Genomic DNA, 17,010 nt, shown 5'->3' with positions numbered 1-17,010 from the left:
CCCCTATAAATAGTAATATTATCCCTCTTACTAAGAAAGCCTTAGATAATATTAACGTAGAGTTTAATTATATCTTTAGCTACCCTAATAAGTAGGACTTCTTCTCTAAGGTACTTAAGGGTGCTAAAGAGGATATAAGGTTTATGTAGAGATAGTGAGTGCGCTTTACGCTAACTAATAGAGAGAATATTACTGACGACAGCATAGCTAATAGCAGATAGCGAAGCAGTAATAGGGATGGTGTTTAACGGCGGCGCAGGTGATGTGTGAGAGAGAGGATAGGTTAATAGTTCAGTAGTTAGTAATTAAGTAATTAAGTAATCACAAACTACATCATTACTGAAGTGAAGTTAAAGATGGTGAAGTTGTGTGCACATGTAAGTGCGGCTGAGGTTAGGAGAGGGACGTGGTCGGAGACTTGGGAGGTCGTCAGGTTACGATCACGTGACCGAAGGCTGTGTGTATTGTCAGGAGGCGCGGAGTTAGGAGGTCTGTCGCTCTAAGCAGGTAACAATCACAGTGAACGGCCAGAGGCCACTTGCAAAAGGTAAACCCTGATTGGAAGCAAGATTTCAACATTTCCGCAACCCCGGAGGCCGCTGCTGCATCTGTCAACGAGCTTTTGGGCGATGACGGGGAATGGGCTGTTACCAGGCGGGCCGATTGGACTGAGTTTAGTGTCTCGTGCTTTGGGCGTTGGCAACCAGCGGACGGATGGCACATTTATGAGGGAATAGAGTACCTTGCCAGACTTTCAGGGAAGCCTACGAACGGGCCGGGGCCAGGAAATTGTGGACGAGTGAGCTGCTCCTTCAACTCTGCTATCTGGTGGTGCAACGACGTAAGTGTAACCTTTTTGGTCGGATATTTGGTGCTTGGACTAACAGTCTCATATGATCAGGCCCCTCAAACTAAGACACTGGCATCGTTCTTTAGTATCGCCTCAGGTGCAGGCGCTATCAATCGGCAGTGCGTTAGAGGAAATGCACTCATCAACCCGAAGGTTGGCGGACAGGCGTTTCACCCAACGAACTGGAATGTGATCGTGAACGGCGAGTGGTGTTAGTAGGAATATCTCGTGATTGGGAGTCACCAAAGGTTGCCAGTGGTTGAGTAACATTCCACGAAGTGTCAAATTTGTGGGAGGTGGTAAAGATTCCTCATTGGCGGCCACTTTGAACGACCCTATCTTGTGCTAAATTTGCCAAGAGGAAGTCAAGCAACAGAAGCTAGTCTCAATTGTGCTCCAGGTGTAATGAACACGTAATTCTGTCAGATATGATGGTTGTTGGAACGCGACTGGGGAAGCACCAAGAAATGGATCCAGTGCCTATACTCGGCTTTCCAACCAATGAACTGAACAGCTTTTGATGGGCGCTTCACATGCAATATGAACCCATGCATATGCATGAGCGGGTACATCTATCTGCGCTGGATTGACACTTTTGTCTGGATAAAGGGATGCGACAAATGCATTAGGCAATATGCAAGAACGGGTCACAGCAAGTATATACAAGACAGAACCCACCCCGCTCAGACTGGAACGAAAGCAGAACCCTCAATCAAATCCGGCCGTAGACCAAATCGACAACGTTTTTACAATACCGTCCGATCTGATCCTTCATACTCCTCTCTCACTCACGGACCGCACATCGGTCATTCTCAGACGCTTTCACTAGATTCATGATTTTTCGCTAGAAGTTCAGCTCAGCGTGAAGCGAAAGCGTTCGTCCGACCGAATTCAGCCTGTTTTTAGTATTACCATGACGAGAAATTCGCATGAGGAAACCGCCAGCGACTTGACCCAAGGTATTTGATGCATCCACCAAGACTATGAGAACGAAGACATAATGCGTCTAAGATCCGTCGGCACCATTGAATCAATCGGGAATTCTCAATTCAAAGGCTACCGTTGTTGAAAATCGATCGACCAAGCATGAAACCGCCGAGGAGAGGGAGAAGCGACTTCTCCGACAGAGTCAAGAGGAGAATGATAGTTTTATTGGGAACTTGGTAGGTGACCATTGTATGTGTCTTTGCTATTTGATCTAATGCGTTTTAGTTGTTCTATCTAGGGGGTGTTTTGTATCTCTTTTGGTAGAGTTTCCGGAGGACCAACAAAGTATTAATGAAACAATCAAAACTTTGGTACTAATGAAGTGTGGAGAGTATCTGGCATGTGAGCGTTCTTGAGACTCAGGGCATGACAAATAATAAAGTATAACATGTTTTATGTTCATGCCTACATACTAGGCGTATTGGGTCACGCATTCTCTTACCGTAAAAGTTCATGAGGTATGCCATTTGGGTACAGGATACTGACGATGAAGCCGATGAGAACGACGAGAACGACTACGAGAACTTCAATGATGATAACAACGGTACCTCTAATGCGATTCGAACTGTAATCAAGATAATAAGAACCTAATGAGAATGATGATTCAATAGCCTAGGGTTAGTATCCGACCGGTTTGCTAACACTTCCCACTTGGCTAGCAGAAGTCCTTCAGTGTATCGTTCCACTATGCTTCCAGGTTAGACTTCGCGATCTAATCAGGACCCCGAGATATCCATGAGTCTCTCAATTTGGCCAGTAATATTCGTACGTCGGATCTTCATGCGGAATCCCGCGAACTCCGCGCTGTGATACTTGGGGTGAACCCGCTTTTGATGTGCGGAGTTTGCAGCCCAGCCTAGTATTCCCGCCAGAGTTCCACTTACGCACGAAGAGCGGATTTTGGGCTATTCACTTGCAAAGCTCGCCAATTACTTTAAGAGACCAACATGGATATATCGCAAGCCTCACAAATCCATTGATTGACGTTTTTACTCCATCAGTACTATTTGCCACTCCTTCATCAACGGTGGTCGCAGTAAAGCAGCCCTCTTCAAGCGACCACAACCTTTGCGATGGTCAAAGTAGCGAATGCTGGTGGCTCAAGCAGCATCGACAAAGCCATTTTCGATGCCATTGAGAAACTCGGAGTCGACAATGCCATCATCTTGGGGCGGAAGAAAACTGACGATTCCAAACTACTCGTTGTCGACTACACGAGCATCGAAAGTCTCACGAAGGTCCTCGACACACATCAGGTTCAGACGGTTGTCTCGACCGTATCAATCGCTGATGATGCCAGCGGCATGGCTCAAATGAACCTCATCGAGGCTGCTGTTGCATGCCAACATACCAAACGCTTCATGCCTAGCGAGTTTGGGGCCAACTATGACGACGAGTTTGTTCTTCCCTCCTCCTTGTTTTCTGCTACTCATCTTAATGTTGCTTCTTCTAGGTTCATTCGCGACATTCCGACTTACGCGTGGAAGTTCAAGGCGGTTGACCGTCTAAAGGAGACTGATCTTGAATACACACAGTTCTCGAACGGAATGTTCATGGACGACTGGCTCGCGCCACGCATCGAGTTCGCATTTCGACTCAATCTTCCATGCTGGATCGACCTTGACAACCACGTTGCAGCCATCCCCGGTGACGGGAATCACCCCATAGTGTTGACTCACTCGCGCGATATCGGGCGCTTCGTTGCAGCACTGTTGGGTCTCCCTCGCTGGGAGCGCAGGTACTACCTGGCTGGAGATAGGGTGACGGTTAATGAATTTGTTGCCATTGCCGAAGAAACCAGCGGTGCGATATTTGAAAAGAAATATGACAAGCTGGATGTGCTGCGAGAGGGTAACTGCACCCCGCTTCCGGCGTGGGAGGGAAAGATTCCATCGGCATGTAAGAGTACTGTTATGCAACAGGTCGCGCTTTCTGGGAAGAGAGTTGCGCAAGGTAAGATGGATTTGCCGACGGAGGGCCGGGTTAACAGTCTTTTTCCGGAGATGACAACTCTAACCGTTCGAGAGGCACTGCAAATTTACTATGGACAATAATAACCTGATGTCTCCCAGTCATGACTAGATGAACGATAGTTCACAGAGAGAACGCAAAGAACTTTCGAAGAAACCTATTCTGTTTTGCGCTATTTGCGAGCAGATAACATGAATATGCAACTCCTAGAGAATTGATATCAACGTAACAGTAATGAAATCATGCCATTCTGGGTTGAAAGATGAGCGCTGCAAGGCCAGCAAGAGGGTGAGTGTATCTGGGCACAAGTCCTTCCTCTCGCTTGCTAATCCGACCATACCTAGAGACTTGACAACAGCGCATGTTTCACGGGTTATCCATATTCCTACGGGGGCCCTGTGGGCAAAGCCAGGCGCCAACCGCCGGCTGTGGCGCCATCATCGGGCCGTGATTCGCGGCGGGCGGGGTGATAGTCCCCCCGACAGCGCCGATGCTGGGGTTGCATCCCTCCGTGCCGCTTGCAGGCCGGCGCCTATGCGGGGTTCGTCTGACGAAGAGGACCAACAAGGAAAATGTATTTTAGCGCCCAGGGGCATTTTCAACCACCACTAAAATGTCCCTTTACATATCCCTCCGTTTCTCAGCTGCGGTTTTGGCCGTGAGTTCGCTCGATTAGTGTGGTCTTTACATCGATTCCAGATTTCTTGCACAGCGTTCCCACCGGCGGCTCCCTGTTGTTGTTCCTCTGATCCACCATCCCACCGGCCGTTCATGCAAAGATCTGAAATTTGAGTGCCGATGAGCGACATAAGCCGCGAGGAGGACCGGCCGTCCAATTACTCTCACGGTGTTTGGAAAGGCAGCCAGGGTCCTTCGGGACCTATCGCGACCCCGAAGCTGAAGCCGGAGGACCTAGCGTGGGATCCGGCGTGGATCCCTGACCACCCCGGCCGGGGCTTCTATCGCATTCCGGAGAGGAACTTGGCCAGACACCATGGGGGATGGGGTGACTCTGAGGAGAAGAAGTTGAAGACCGAAGAGGCTCCCGCTCAAGAACGAACGCCAGAGTACGTTGTCAATGACAACCGGTATGAGATTGACGACTAGGCTTGTGCATGGGCTTGGACTGACTGATGCAACTTTCAGAGATTCAAACGTTTCTGACAACGATATGGCAAGTACTCCAAGGGACTTCCCACATCCGACCATGTCTATCTCACCGCCCTCTGTCGAATTTGGCTTCCGAGTAGCCGTGCAGCTAGCCAGTGTCAGCTCCCACACTGCTGTCCCAGATAACGCGAAGGAGGTAGAGCTGTTCAGAGTCTCCAGTGGCTCGTGGTCTGGATCTTTTGGATCAGGCTTCGTTGTGGCCGGAGGTTACTACGTCGACGAGGCCTCAATCGCAAAACCAGGGACAAGCAAGGTTGGCGGACTTTTGAAACTATGGACCGACGATGAGAAACCCGCGGAGTAAGTTCCGTGATGTGTTACTGTCTCTAACTACGGACGGTGCTAGGAGAATAAGGGCTGATTCCCATTTTATCACCATAGATTCGAGTTGCGAATCAGTGGACTCTTGACTGGACCAGCAGATGTTTTGAACTCTCTCCAGAAATCTCCCGAGAAAGATGTGGATTCAAGACAGTACTCCTGTCGCATGTCAATTCATGTGACGACGGGGGATGAGAGGTATGCCGAGACGTTGGGCGCCGGTCTTTGGGTTGCGAGTGGAGCATGGAGTAAAGGCGAACTTATCATTGAGTGAGTTTCATCCCTTCAGTTGTTCTCATCAGATACTGATTTTTGAGCAGCGCCTATCGTATCGTCTGAGGTTATGATGGAAAATGAGTGAACCCATGTTGAGATGGGAAGATTTGTTTGAGATCAACAGAGAAATGTCCTGTTGTAGTGAGCCATCATCAGCCATCAGAATACCTATATTTCACCGCCTCGTATGAGGGCATGCTCGCAAAGAATACAGCTTGCCAGCTAATCTGATGAAATAGCTTCTTGGAGCGAACATGTAGTGATTCACTTGGATCTTGGTAGTGAAACCCCCGATGAGGCTACCGGTTGAGGCCATGCAGAACGAATCAACGCATGTGTGCCTCGACTGAGTCGCGTGCGCGTGCCTGAATGCTATCGATGATTGGTCTCGCTGTGATAGTCGGGTCCAGTCTCCGGCCCGTCGATGAGCCTGATGGCCGTCGGCGACCGCATCTGGGGCAGAGTCACATCCAAGTGGGAGTCTGGGTAAAGGGCACTCTCATATGGAGTACCGGGAAGCATGCCTGCGCCCGCAAGATCTGGATAACGTCGATCCTGGCAGGTGAGACGTGGAGCCGAAGGCCTGGCCGCGGCCACGAGTATGCAGGTCATTGCATCCGGCTACAGGCCGACGGCACAAATCTGGACACCCGCGTGGAAGTATGATCCGCCCGGCCGGAACAATTGAGAGGTGGCGTACAACAGCGTGCCATTCACCGGTGTAGAGATCTAAATATTCGGGGTATCTTCCGGCGAGTCGTGATAACTAACAATTATATGCTGAGATGAGTCAAGGTATCTTTAATATGATCCTTCAATCAAGATCACATATGAGCCCCTTGAAAACCTCTCACTCAAAGTCGTGAATGTGCTTCTGATAGGGCGTTGGGCCATGCAAGGTGCCGTCAAGTATGCTTGGCGTGAGAAAGCACAACCCCCGCGTGGGACGAGAAATAAAGCTCACATTTGACCAATTGAGATGATCAAATGCACAGATCTGTATCGGCAAAGCTCAGTCTCTCAGTTAAGGTGCGCTGCAGCGGCAGGGCACGTGTCAGATGGACCTTCACTTCTCATTGCCCTCCTGGTTGTGGTGGGTGGACAGACAGTATCGAGGCATGTTTGCAAACTAATACAGCGAATCCCCACGGCGGGGCGGTGTTCGTCTTGGTTTTCTTGGACAAAGTCTTCGCAAAAGCTTGACCTGACCACTGCCGAGAAAGGTCTTCAATATAGAACTTTCCTCGACATCTTTACAGGCGCCCGAAGTCCAATCGAAGAAGTCTATTTCATGTAGGCTTTACTATCAAATGCTGACAGCTTTGGAAAAGTAAGCACATATGATTCCGTGACTCGAGATTCTATGCCGGAGCTCATGCCGACAAGCGCCCCCGAACTGCTGAAGGGATGAAAATGAGATGCGGGTAAGAAGTGCCCGCACAAGCTAAGCTCATTCGACGCGGCGGAGAGGTAGATTGGGCATGGCCCGTGCGCTTTGCCGGGGTTCCGTCTCTCCACGCCATCCACACGCATCGCGAATTCTTATCTTTCTCCCTGTCAACCACCAGCGATAACAGCGCACGATTTGCAACCTCGATTTGAACTCTGATGCAATCAATCAGTAACGGACCCAGATCTGTCCAATCGACTGACTCAATCAGAGGGCGATAGGGACAGAGGCACTCGCAGTCTTATCTACAGCTTTTCTCTGGCCGCCGGCCGCTACCAGCAGCCTCCTGTCCCGCCTCTTCGCCGTTCGATCCTAGGGTTTGGGCCGCCATGGATGTCATGCCGAACGGGTGAACGGGTGACTGTGGATTTGTTCCTAGTGGAACATGTTCATTTTCTCTATCAGATGGATCTATTCGTCTGCTGAGGCGGGGATGATTCCTTCTGACGAACCCCATGCTGTCAGCACCCGCAGCTTCGCTTCTGGCAGGTTGGTCTAGCAGCCCAGTCCATTCATTCAACCCCGGTGTTCATATTTTCATGTTCTTCAAGTGTGTCAGGGACGTCCCTGTGGCTCTTGCCAGAATCAACAGACTTATGTCCATATGGCATTCCATCCGCATCCCAGAAGCTGCCATCTCTTCACGTCGAGACGTCAGCAAATTGCAGCTGTCAAGGGCCCTCTGCCTCTGTTAGTGCTGTGGGATAGATATCATCTTACCGTATCACAATCCCGTCGACGCAGATACTACCCAAACAAGCATGCCTCTAGCACCCGAGTGGCTGCAGATCACTCTGGTTTCTCACCTCCCACCGCCAATCAATGGCCCGGCATCTGCAACCAGACTGCACCATTTTCTATGACTGATTGAATTTTGGCCTTATCTCTTCCCTGCATGCTGCGGCGACGCACCTGTCACGTTTTATCCAACACAGACTTTGCCGTCTCAAGTTCTGAGGTAGCTTCAGTGGTTCGGTCTAACCATGATAAGTTTAAAGAGGAAAAAAGGATGATTGTGCTCGACCCTCCACCACCACCACCACCAACCTCGACCCCCAGACCGTCTTACAGCGGGGAGAAACCGAGCCGTTACCTCCTGTGGGGGACGTGGTGCTTGTGTCTCAACTTGCACATGGAAGCAAGCAAGGGTAGCTCCGGTAGTTTAAGCTCCGATAAAGCAACATGATTGAGGTTGCCGCCGGCCAGCTGTCGGCCAGTGTTGGGATGATCCGCTGGAGGGCGCATACATATATGTCGAGGAGCCCAGGCCCAAGCCATCGGTATCCTTATGCCAAGGGTGCATCTGCTTGCCTGAATTACACCATACCATTCCATCGGCGCATCGCGAACTGCCCAAGATGGTGACAGCAGCTCTCTCGCAGGGCGTCGGGTACGGCATCGTGCTCGGCGTGGGCTTTCTCTTCGCCATTGGCATGGTATTCCTCCCCAATATGCCAATGCGAACCCTGTTCACGTGCTAATCTTGGGTACAGATTGCCACGACTTATGTCCTCAAACGATACAACAGAGAGCTCCAGACCTCTGAGATGTTCACCACCGCAGGCAGGACGGTCAAGTCTGGTCTCGTCGGTTCCGCAGTCGTCTCGTCGTGGACGTGGGCCGCGACGCTTCTTCAATCATCCGGTGTCTGCTACCGGTATGGCGTTTCCGGACCGTTCTGGTATGCTTCCGGCGCGACCGTTCAGATCTTGCTGTTTGCTACCCTCGCGATTGAGTTGAAGCGCAGAGCACCCAATGCCCACACGTTCCTGGAGGTCATCAAGGCGAGATACGGTACGGCGACGCACGTTGTCTTTATCGTTTTCGGTCTGATGACGAATATCCTGGTCACGTTGATGCTGATTGTCGGAGGTGCCGCGACTGTCAATGCCTTGACTGGCATGTAAGTCTTTGTCTTCCTCGTATATCGATTGGCGATAAATCCTGAGGCTGACTGACCTTCACAGGCATACTGTTGCTGCGATCTACCTCCTGCCCGTCGGTGTCGTCGCCTACACCATGGTCGGAGGTCTCAAGGCAACCTTCCTCACTGACTGGGTTCACACCTTCATCCTCCTGATCATCATCATCATCTTCTCCTTGACAGCTTACGCCAGCTCAGACGTCCTCGGCAGCCCGTCCAAGGTCTACGACCTCCTCGTCGAGGCCGCCCTCAGACACCCCGTCTCAGGCAACGCCGATGGATCTTACCTGACAATGAAGTCCCAGGGCGGCGTCGAGTTCTTCGTCATCAACATTGTGGGCAACTTCGGCACCGTCTTCCTCGACAACGGATACTACAACAAGGCCATCGCCGCCTCCCCCGTCCACGCCCTCCCGGGCTACATCCTCGGCGGCCTCTCCTGGTTCGCCATCCCCTGGCTCACCGCCACGACCATGGGCCTCTCCGCGCTCGCCCTCGAGTCGAACCCCCGATTCCCCACCTTCCCCGACCGCATGACCGAGGCCGAGGTCTCCGCCGGCCTCGCCCTCCCGTACGCCGCCGTCGCCCTCCTTGGCAAGGGCGGCGCCGCCGCGACGCTGCTGATGGTCTTCATGGCCGTCACCTCCGCCAGCTCCGCCGAGCTCATCGCCGTGTCGTCCATCTTCACCTACGACATCTACCGCACGTACTTCAAGCCCGACGCCAGCGGCAAGCGCCTCATCTACATGTCGCACGTGTGCGTCGTCATCTACGCGCTCATCATCAGCTCCGTGTCGGTGGGCCTGCACTATAACGGCATCTCGATGGGGTACCTCTACGTGCTCATGGGCGTGCTCATCTCCGCGGCCGTGCTGCCGGCGACGCTGACGCTGGTGTGGAAGGGTCAGAACAAGTGGGCCGCGACGCTCTCGCCCATCTTCGGCACTGCTTTTGCGATCATTGGATGGCTTGTCACGGCGAAGAAGACGTGCGGCGTGCTGGACGTCACGTGCACGGGCTCGAACAACCCGATGCTGGCTGGTAATGTCATCGCGCTGCTGTCGCCGCTCGTGCTCATCCCGATCTTCACTCTCATCTTCGGCCTGGACAAGTATGACTGGAAGTCGATGATGGCGATCCGCCGGGGCGATGACCATGACGTTGCGACTGATGCGGGTCTGGATCTCGAGGAGGACGTTCACGGCGGACGCGTGGAGACGCAGGCTGAATTCGAGAGGGAGCAAGCCATGCTCAGCCGTGCCTTTAAGATTTCCGTCTCCATGACGGCCTTTATGTGGGTTTCTCAGCGATAACATTGCATATCTTAGGACTAGCACTGACAACACACAGGACCATCGCGATGCTCGTACTCTGGCCGATGCCCATGTACGGCTCCGGCTACATCTTCAGCAAGCCCTTCTTCACAGGCTGGGTCGTCGTCGGCATCCTCTGGATTTTCTGCTCCTTCTTCGCCGTTGGCCTGTTCCCCATCTTCGAGGGCCGCGCAACGCTGATCCACACCGTCAAGTCGATGGTATCGGGCAAGAAGCCGACGCGCCACATCTCGACGCAGGGCGAGGAGGAGGTCAACGAGAAGACCAGCCCTGGAACGGCCACTCCCGAGAAGAAGAGCGAGGGGGCGAACGAGACCATCACGTCGAACTAAGCGCTCTCAGAGAGGAATGCAAAACCAAAAAAAACCTAATACTAGAGGAAATGTGTGGAGGGAAACGATGTTTCAAAAGCGAAGTGTTGGTTGGCGGTACGGTCTGCGAAATACCCTCGTTTGTTTGACTTCTGTTGGGAAATGATACCAGTAGACTGAGTTGGTAGACGGGCATGAGAAAATCAAGTCTGAAATACAGCACATGTCAAGACAAGCCATGCCAAAGTTTACAGGCTGTACGTGATCATGGGCTTTTCTTCTTCTTCCATATGCCCCAAAATGACAAAATCTTACTCGTAAAGAAGTTTGTATCCGAAGCCGCGCGTAAAGATAAATGTTGCTACACAAAAATCAAGGAAATACTGGGGTAAGTCAAACTTTACAGCCTGAACCTGATCATGATTGAAACCGAGGACCCTGAAGATCATGACCGTTGCGTACAAACTAGGCAAATACGCGAGTCGCGCTTAAAAGTCGGAAGCTGCTCCGGTTTCCTGTCAGCCAACGCATGATCAACAGCGTTGCGTGAAAAACTTTGACTGAAAATTTTCAACGTCACAGACAATAGGAAAGAGAAAACGAAAAAGTTTACCTAGCACCCTGAAGCATGAAGGACAATTGCATCATGATGCTCGAGTTCTGCAAAGAAAAAAGTGGTCCCTCGAGAGAAAAGAGAAGTCAGTATCGTTATTTAGCTTAGACTGCTTACATAAAAGAATACCCCTCATTCGGCGATAAGCACGTGGTGGGGCAGCCCAGCGTCAGGTACCGAATGACCGTCCAGGCATCGTGCAGCAGTGACGTCTCTCCTTTCCGCGCCCCTCCAGCGTCCAGTGCTGGCCCCCTCCAAGACCCCGTTCCATCGTCCGCCCAGCCGCTGGTGTGGTGTTGTGTTTGACGCTCAACGGCTTTACCGCTCGAGTCGACCGACAATTAAACGGGTCTCGCGTTCCACACACCATACACTGGAACTTTTGCAGCCGGGTCGTTCGTCAGACCGCGTCTTTTCCTGAACTACAAAGGCCACCACCTTCTGGAAAACTTCGATCCCGTTCGCCACATGACTCGTTTTTTCTCCGGCTTGCCTAGCTTACAACTTGCTCACCTTGCGCCGTCAGATTCCTCGGGCCGACTGACGAGCTAAAAGCTGCTGCCGCTGCATTCGCTTCCGCCCATATCGATACCCTTGGCCGGCACATTGAGACCCTGGACCGCCACTTCGAAGGAGAATCTCGTGATACTTCGACTTGACGAGCTGTGTTCGACTCGCCGCGCAACACCATCTGCTTGAATCATACAGAGCTCCAAGACACATAGCGCTACATACACCATGGTCGCCTCTGAGCTGTCGCAGGCGGCGCGGGCCGAGCAACACCAGTCGCAGCTCACAGCAGAGCTGAAGGACGATGCGCCGCAGACTGTCCCGCTGGTGAACCGAGTCGGCCAGAGCAAGAGCCCCTACGTCCGCAGCCATGCCGAGGGCAAGGTTGCGTGGCAGCTGCTCGACGACGAGACGATCGACCGGGCGAAGAAGGAGAACAAGTTGATCTTTCTCCACATCGGCTTCAAAGCCTGCCACTGTGAGCAACATGCCATCCAACGGGCCTGGGAACTTCGCTGACTCTCGCACCTCCAGATTCGCGACTCACATCTACCGAATGTTTCACCCACTCAGAATGCGCCAAGATCCTGAACGAGTCCTTCATCCCCGTCATCATCGACCGCGAGGAGCGCCCCGAGCTCGATACTATATACATGAACTACGTCCAGGCCGTCAGCGGGAACGGTGGCTGGCCGCTGAACCTCTTCCTCACCCCCGAGCTTGAGCCAGTTTTCGGCGGCACCTACTACCCCGCACCGGAGCCGAACAACGGCAGCTCCGGAGACGATGAGCGTCTGGATTTCTTGGCTATCCTGAAAAAGCTACAAAAGGTCTGGAAGGAGCAGGAGGCGAGGTGCAGGCAGGAAGCGAAGGAGGTTGTGGTGAAGCTACACGATTTCGCCGCCGAGGGAACCCTTGGGGCCACCAGTACCGTTGAGCCTGGCGTCGCAGGCTCGCAAAGTGCTACACTCGCGAGATCTGAGACTGGCCTGGAGCACCCTGGAACGGGCAGGACGGCTGCTGTGGTGTCAAGCGAGCTTGACCTTGAGCATTTGGAAGAGGCCTACACGCATATTGCCGGCACTTTCGACCCTGTGTACGGCGGTTTCGGCCTTGCGCCCAAGTTCCCCACCCCGCCGAAGCTGTCCTTTTTGCTGCGTTTGCCGAGATACCTTGCCCCTGTGCAGGATGTGGTTGGCGAGACCGAGTGCGCGCACTCAGCTGAGATGGCTCTCTTCACGCTGCGTAAGATTCGCGACAGCGGTCTGCGCGACCACGTCGGAGGCCACGGCTTTGCGCGGTACTCCGTCACAGCCGACTGGAGTGTGCCGCGCTTCGAGAAGCTGGTCGTACACAACGCATTGCTCCTTGGCCTGTACCTGGATGCTTGGCTGATCGCTACCGGCGGCGAGAAGAACGGAGAGTTCTACGATGTCGTAGTCGAGCTGGTGGACTACCTTACCAGCGCCCCAATCAGCTTGCCCGATGGTGGTTTCGTCTCAAGTGAGGCAGCAGACTCATACCGTCGCGGTGACAGACACCTGCGGGAGGGAGCATACAGCCTGTGGACAAGAAGGGAGTTCGACTCGGTCATCGGCGACGACCACGAGGCTGCGCTGGCCGCTTCGTACTGGAACGTCCTCGAGGACGGCAACATCGAGCCCGACCAGGACCCGAACGACGAATTCGTAAACGAGAACATCTTGCGCGTCGTTAAGGATAAGGCCGAGATCGGACGACAGGCTGGCATCACCATCGACGACGTCGAGAGAGTGTTGGCTTCAGCCAAGCAAAAGCTCAAGGCCCACAGAGAAAAGGAACGCACGAGACCTGAAGCCGACACTAAGATTGTCGCAGGACGTAATGGCCTTGTGATTGGTGCTCTGGCGAGAACAGGATCAGCCTTGGCGCCTATTGACGCCGACAGAAGCAATGCATGCTTCGAAGCAGCGAGCAAGGCTGCGGCATTCATTAGAGCTCACCTATGGGATGAGAACGAGAAGATTCTTTACAGGATATACAATGAGGGCCGCGGTGACGCGAAGGGTCTGGCTGATGACTACGCACACCTCATCGAGGGTCTGATCGACTTGTATGAGGCTACTGGAGAGGAGAAATGGGCTGAGTTTGCGGATGAGCTGCAGAGTGAGTTGCATTCTACATGATTTTATTGGCGCCACTGACACATCCACAGAGGTCCAAATCGACATTTTCTACGATAGCACTTCAGTGCCAGCTACGACCCCAACTTCCCCCACCGCCCGCTCCTCATGCGGCGCTTTCTACACAACCCCCGAAAACGCCCCGCACACGATCCTCCGCCTGAAGGACGGCATGGACACGGCGCTCCCCTCGACCAACGCGGTCTCCGTCTCCAACCTCTTCCGCCTCGGCATCATGCTCAGCGACGAAGCCTACACCGCCCTCGCCCGCGAGTCTATCAACGCCTTCGAGGCCGAGATCCTGCAGTACCCCTGGTTATTCCCAGGCCTGCTCTCTGGTGTCGTCACCGCTCGGCTTGGCGGCGCGACGTGGGTCATTATCCGCAAGGATGGCGTCAACGATGACGAGATCGCGACGAAGCTGCTGCGAAAGCTTCACTCCGAGGCCAGGGGCGGGTTGCGGAACATCATTGTGTTGAAGAGCGAGGACGACGCGTTGGCGAAGAGGAGCCCTGCGCTGAAGGAACTTGTGACGACGCAGAAGCCTGGAGCGTACAGGCTTGAGAACGGTATTTACCGTCCTGTCAACAGGGCTGATGTAGCGTGATCTGTCGAGTTTTGAGAAAAGTATTTTGATTCTGTGAGGTTGTCGAGGGCGAGGAGTTTGGGGTGTTTATTACCCATAGATATGAGAACTGGTCGAATGAATGTATGTAGCTCCGGTTTTGATGCTGTGAATGACTGCAAATTACTTGTCTTCTATCTTCGTTGCTTCCCTTGCGGTCATGGACCTATTGGATCAAATAATTCTGACCCATGTCTTTGGCAGCGCTTCGATAAATTTTATGCCTTCCTCTTGGCCGTTGGCTGATATGGACCCTAGTCTCCGATATCTGTCGTTTTCTGTCAATGCAAGTACAAGACCCCTCATAGATGCGCCATCGACATCAGAGTATCCAAGTCCAGTATCGTAATATGTCCAGAGAAGGAAAGCCTCTCCAGTCACGTCATTCAAGGTGTCAAACCAAACGTGACCTCTAAGTCCTGGTAAAGGAGATACCATAGCCGAATTGGGACCCGTCTTAGCTTGGAGTTGCAGTTTCGCCCACATGCATGGTCCTTCTAGAGTCAAAATGCCACTCTTGACTTCGCCAGTCTCCTCCTTACTGAGATATACCATTTCTGCCGAAATCATTGAGGTGAGTTCGACACATTTACCGACTTTCGTCATCATCGTACCCGGCCTTACTTTTCCGTCAAGACATGCCCAAGACCACGATGGTGCTCTGTACTGGCTGGCTCTCTTGGCCGAGCCGCTTACAAACCAAGTCAGTTGACGTATCGATTCGTCCTCCCAAAGACCGGCTAGATAGCGATGCAGTCCCGGCTGCCACTCGTTAAGCCTCTTCCGCATGTCGTTTGCAAGTCCAGACAATGCCACAAGTTTGTCGCTGGCCCTTGTGAGTTGTAGGTTTGCGTAGTGTTCGACTATTACATCCCATTCGAAAAATAACTGGTGCCGATGGGACGGTCTATTGTTATTGCGGTCTGCGGCCAGCAGTTGCTTCCACGGCTTCTCAGTTGGGGTTGGCGTTTCCTTCGGATCACCTTGACAGGAGTCCATTCCCTTCGGGTGCATCTCACAACAGGCTCTTGCGCGGCACTCCCAGAATACCTGCTTCGACCCAAAATACAGGGTGCGGGGTGCTAGAAGTCTCTCCTGCACAACCCATGACCGTTGACACAGGGGTTCGTGCTGAAATATGTATCTCCACGACCACAATTCCTCTCTGTCATACATAAAGTTCGTCATTTTGCCGCCTGGCTCCATCTTGAAGCTGAAGACAGTCGGCCCTGCTTTTGCTGGGTCTCGCTCAAAGAAACATCCACCCTCGTCATCTCTCGCACCAAGAGCTCCGATACCAATGTACGCGTTTCGATACACGTCTTGCATAGTGGAGGCTTCATGACGCCAATCCTCGGCTGAGTCCTGGAAAATGCAGAGACGGTCTATCCACAGGTAGTGAATACCAAGTCGTTGGGCTACGTTCATAGCATCTCTGAATGTCTTCGGCAATCCATCAACTGGCTGCCATTCGCTCAAACCACTCATGGTTGATCGAAGTAATCGTAGAAGGCTGTGTGCAGGCTTTGAACCCCAGCAGTAGCTAAGTGCTGCGTACTGTATAGCTGTAGGGCATTCAGAGCCTTGTACCAACCGGAATGAGCTCAACTCATTCATTTGCAATAGACGAGTAGGTCGATAGGATGTCGCTAAGTCTGGCTGCCGACACGCTTGGTGAGACTCGGTGCATGTTTGCATCCAATCACCGATGACAGACCATGTACTAGCGCTGTTGGTTGATGCTTCATACTCGAAATTTATGTTCCGATCAGCTTTGATATCTTCGTACAGATTGTCAGTTTTCTGATTACTTAAGGGATACTAGAATCCGTCTTTGTGATTTGATGTCTTACCTACAACTTTGATCGTAGAACCCGTACGACGATCCGTCTTGGCCAAAATTTGTATCGACAAGAAGTGGTATTCCCAATCTATATCCATACTGAAGACTGAGAAACAGCACCCGGAATTTTCCTCCTCTTCTTGAAGCGAGCTCGGTATGTCGATATTACCCCACCTATAGAAATAGTTGCACATGGCACACCCATCATGCACCGAGGCCATAAAAGACGCCGCAGTCTTGTGATGAATGAATAAGCATTCAGAGGGGTCAAGTTCGGCAAAATTATCCCTGTCTATTGAATTATTCGTCACGTATTCATAGGCATCGATCATATCAACTCATATCTTTGCATACCTTCAGGGAGAGATGACCAATACTTTGCGAAACCATCTCTTGGCTCCTTGCTGCTCCCCCACTGTGCCTCCAATTCTTTGAACTTGCCCACACGCTTGGTGCGGCTGGGATCCCATATCTCTTCGATGCCCTCCTTGCACACGTCGCAAAACATGTTGGTCAGGTCGAGGGGGAAGGGTTCCAAGGAGGAGCAGGTGTTCGCACTAATAATTGGCGGCAGTAAATTTTGAGGCTTGACTCAGACAGACAGTGATGTTGCAAATGTGTGGGGTCTGGTTCTTAAAGTAAGCTTACTGCTGGCAGCCTGAT

At 52.4% G+C, this 17,010-nt stretch overlaps 4 protein-coding genes across 4 annotated transcripts; 3 read left to right on the top strand and 1 right to left on the bottom strand.

The window, feature by feature from the left end:
- Positions 1-2,910: 2,910 nt before the first annotated feature.
- BOA1-0 (Oxidoreductase BOA1) lies at positions 2,911-3,891 on the top strand (the record flags this gene model as incomplete). Its single annotated transcript, XM_036643629.1, has 1 exon — positions 2,911-3,891. The coding sequence occupies one exon, from the start codon at positions 2,911-2,913 to the stop codon at positions 3,889-3,891; it is 981 nt and encodes a 326-aa protein (XP_036490395.1).
- Positions 3,892-8,383: 4,492 nt separating this feature from the next.
- dur3-1-1 (putative urea active transporter 1) lies at positions 8,384-10,615 on the top strand (the record flags this gene model as incomplete). Its single annotated transcript, XM_036643628.1, has 4 exons — positions 8,384-8,461; positions 8,519-8,928; positions 8,993-10,243; positions 10,300-10,615. 4 exons carry the CDS (start codon positions 8,384-8,386, stop codon positions 10,613-10,615), a joined length of 2,055 nt encoding a protein of 684 aa, XP_036490462.1.
- Positions 10,616-11,945: 1,330 nt separating this feature from the next.
- On the top strand, positions 11,946-14,486 carry SPATA20 (Spermatogenesis-associated protein 20; the record flags this gene model as incomplete). Its single annotated transcript, XM_036643627.1, has 3 exons — positions 11,946-12,195; positions 12,252-13,862; positions 13,912-14,486. 3 exons carry the CDS (start codon positions 11,946-11,948, stop codon positions 14,484-14,486), a joined length of 2,436 nt encoding a protein of 811 aa, XP_036490461.1.
- A 1,627-nt stretch (positions 14,487-16,113) lies between these two features.
- CGCS363_v011777 (uncharacterized protein) lies at positions 16,114-16,855 on the bottom strand (the record flags this gene model as incomplete). Its single annotated transcript, XM_036643626.1, has 4 exons — positions 16,114-16,163; positions 16,229-16,285; positions 16,358-16,639; positions 16,702-16,855. The coding sequence occupies 4 exons, from the start codon at positions 16,853-16,855 to the stop codon at positions 16,114-16,116; spliced, it is 543 nt and encodes a 180-aa protein (XP_036491093.1).
- Between the last annotated feature and the right edge of the window lie 155 nt (positions 16,856-17,010).

Source organism: Colletotrichum siamense (assembly GCF_013390195.1).
Source record: "Colletotrichum siamense strain Cg363 chromosome Unknown KSG_Cg363_contig08, whole genome shotgun sequence".
Taxonomy (NCBI): Eukaryota; Fungi; Ascomycota; class Sordariomycetes; order Glomerellales; family Glomerellaceae; genus Colletotrichum; species Colletotrichum siamense.
Note: the sequence above shows the minus strand (reverse complement) of the source record. Positions and strands in the feature narration are given on the sequence as shown.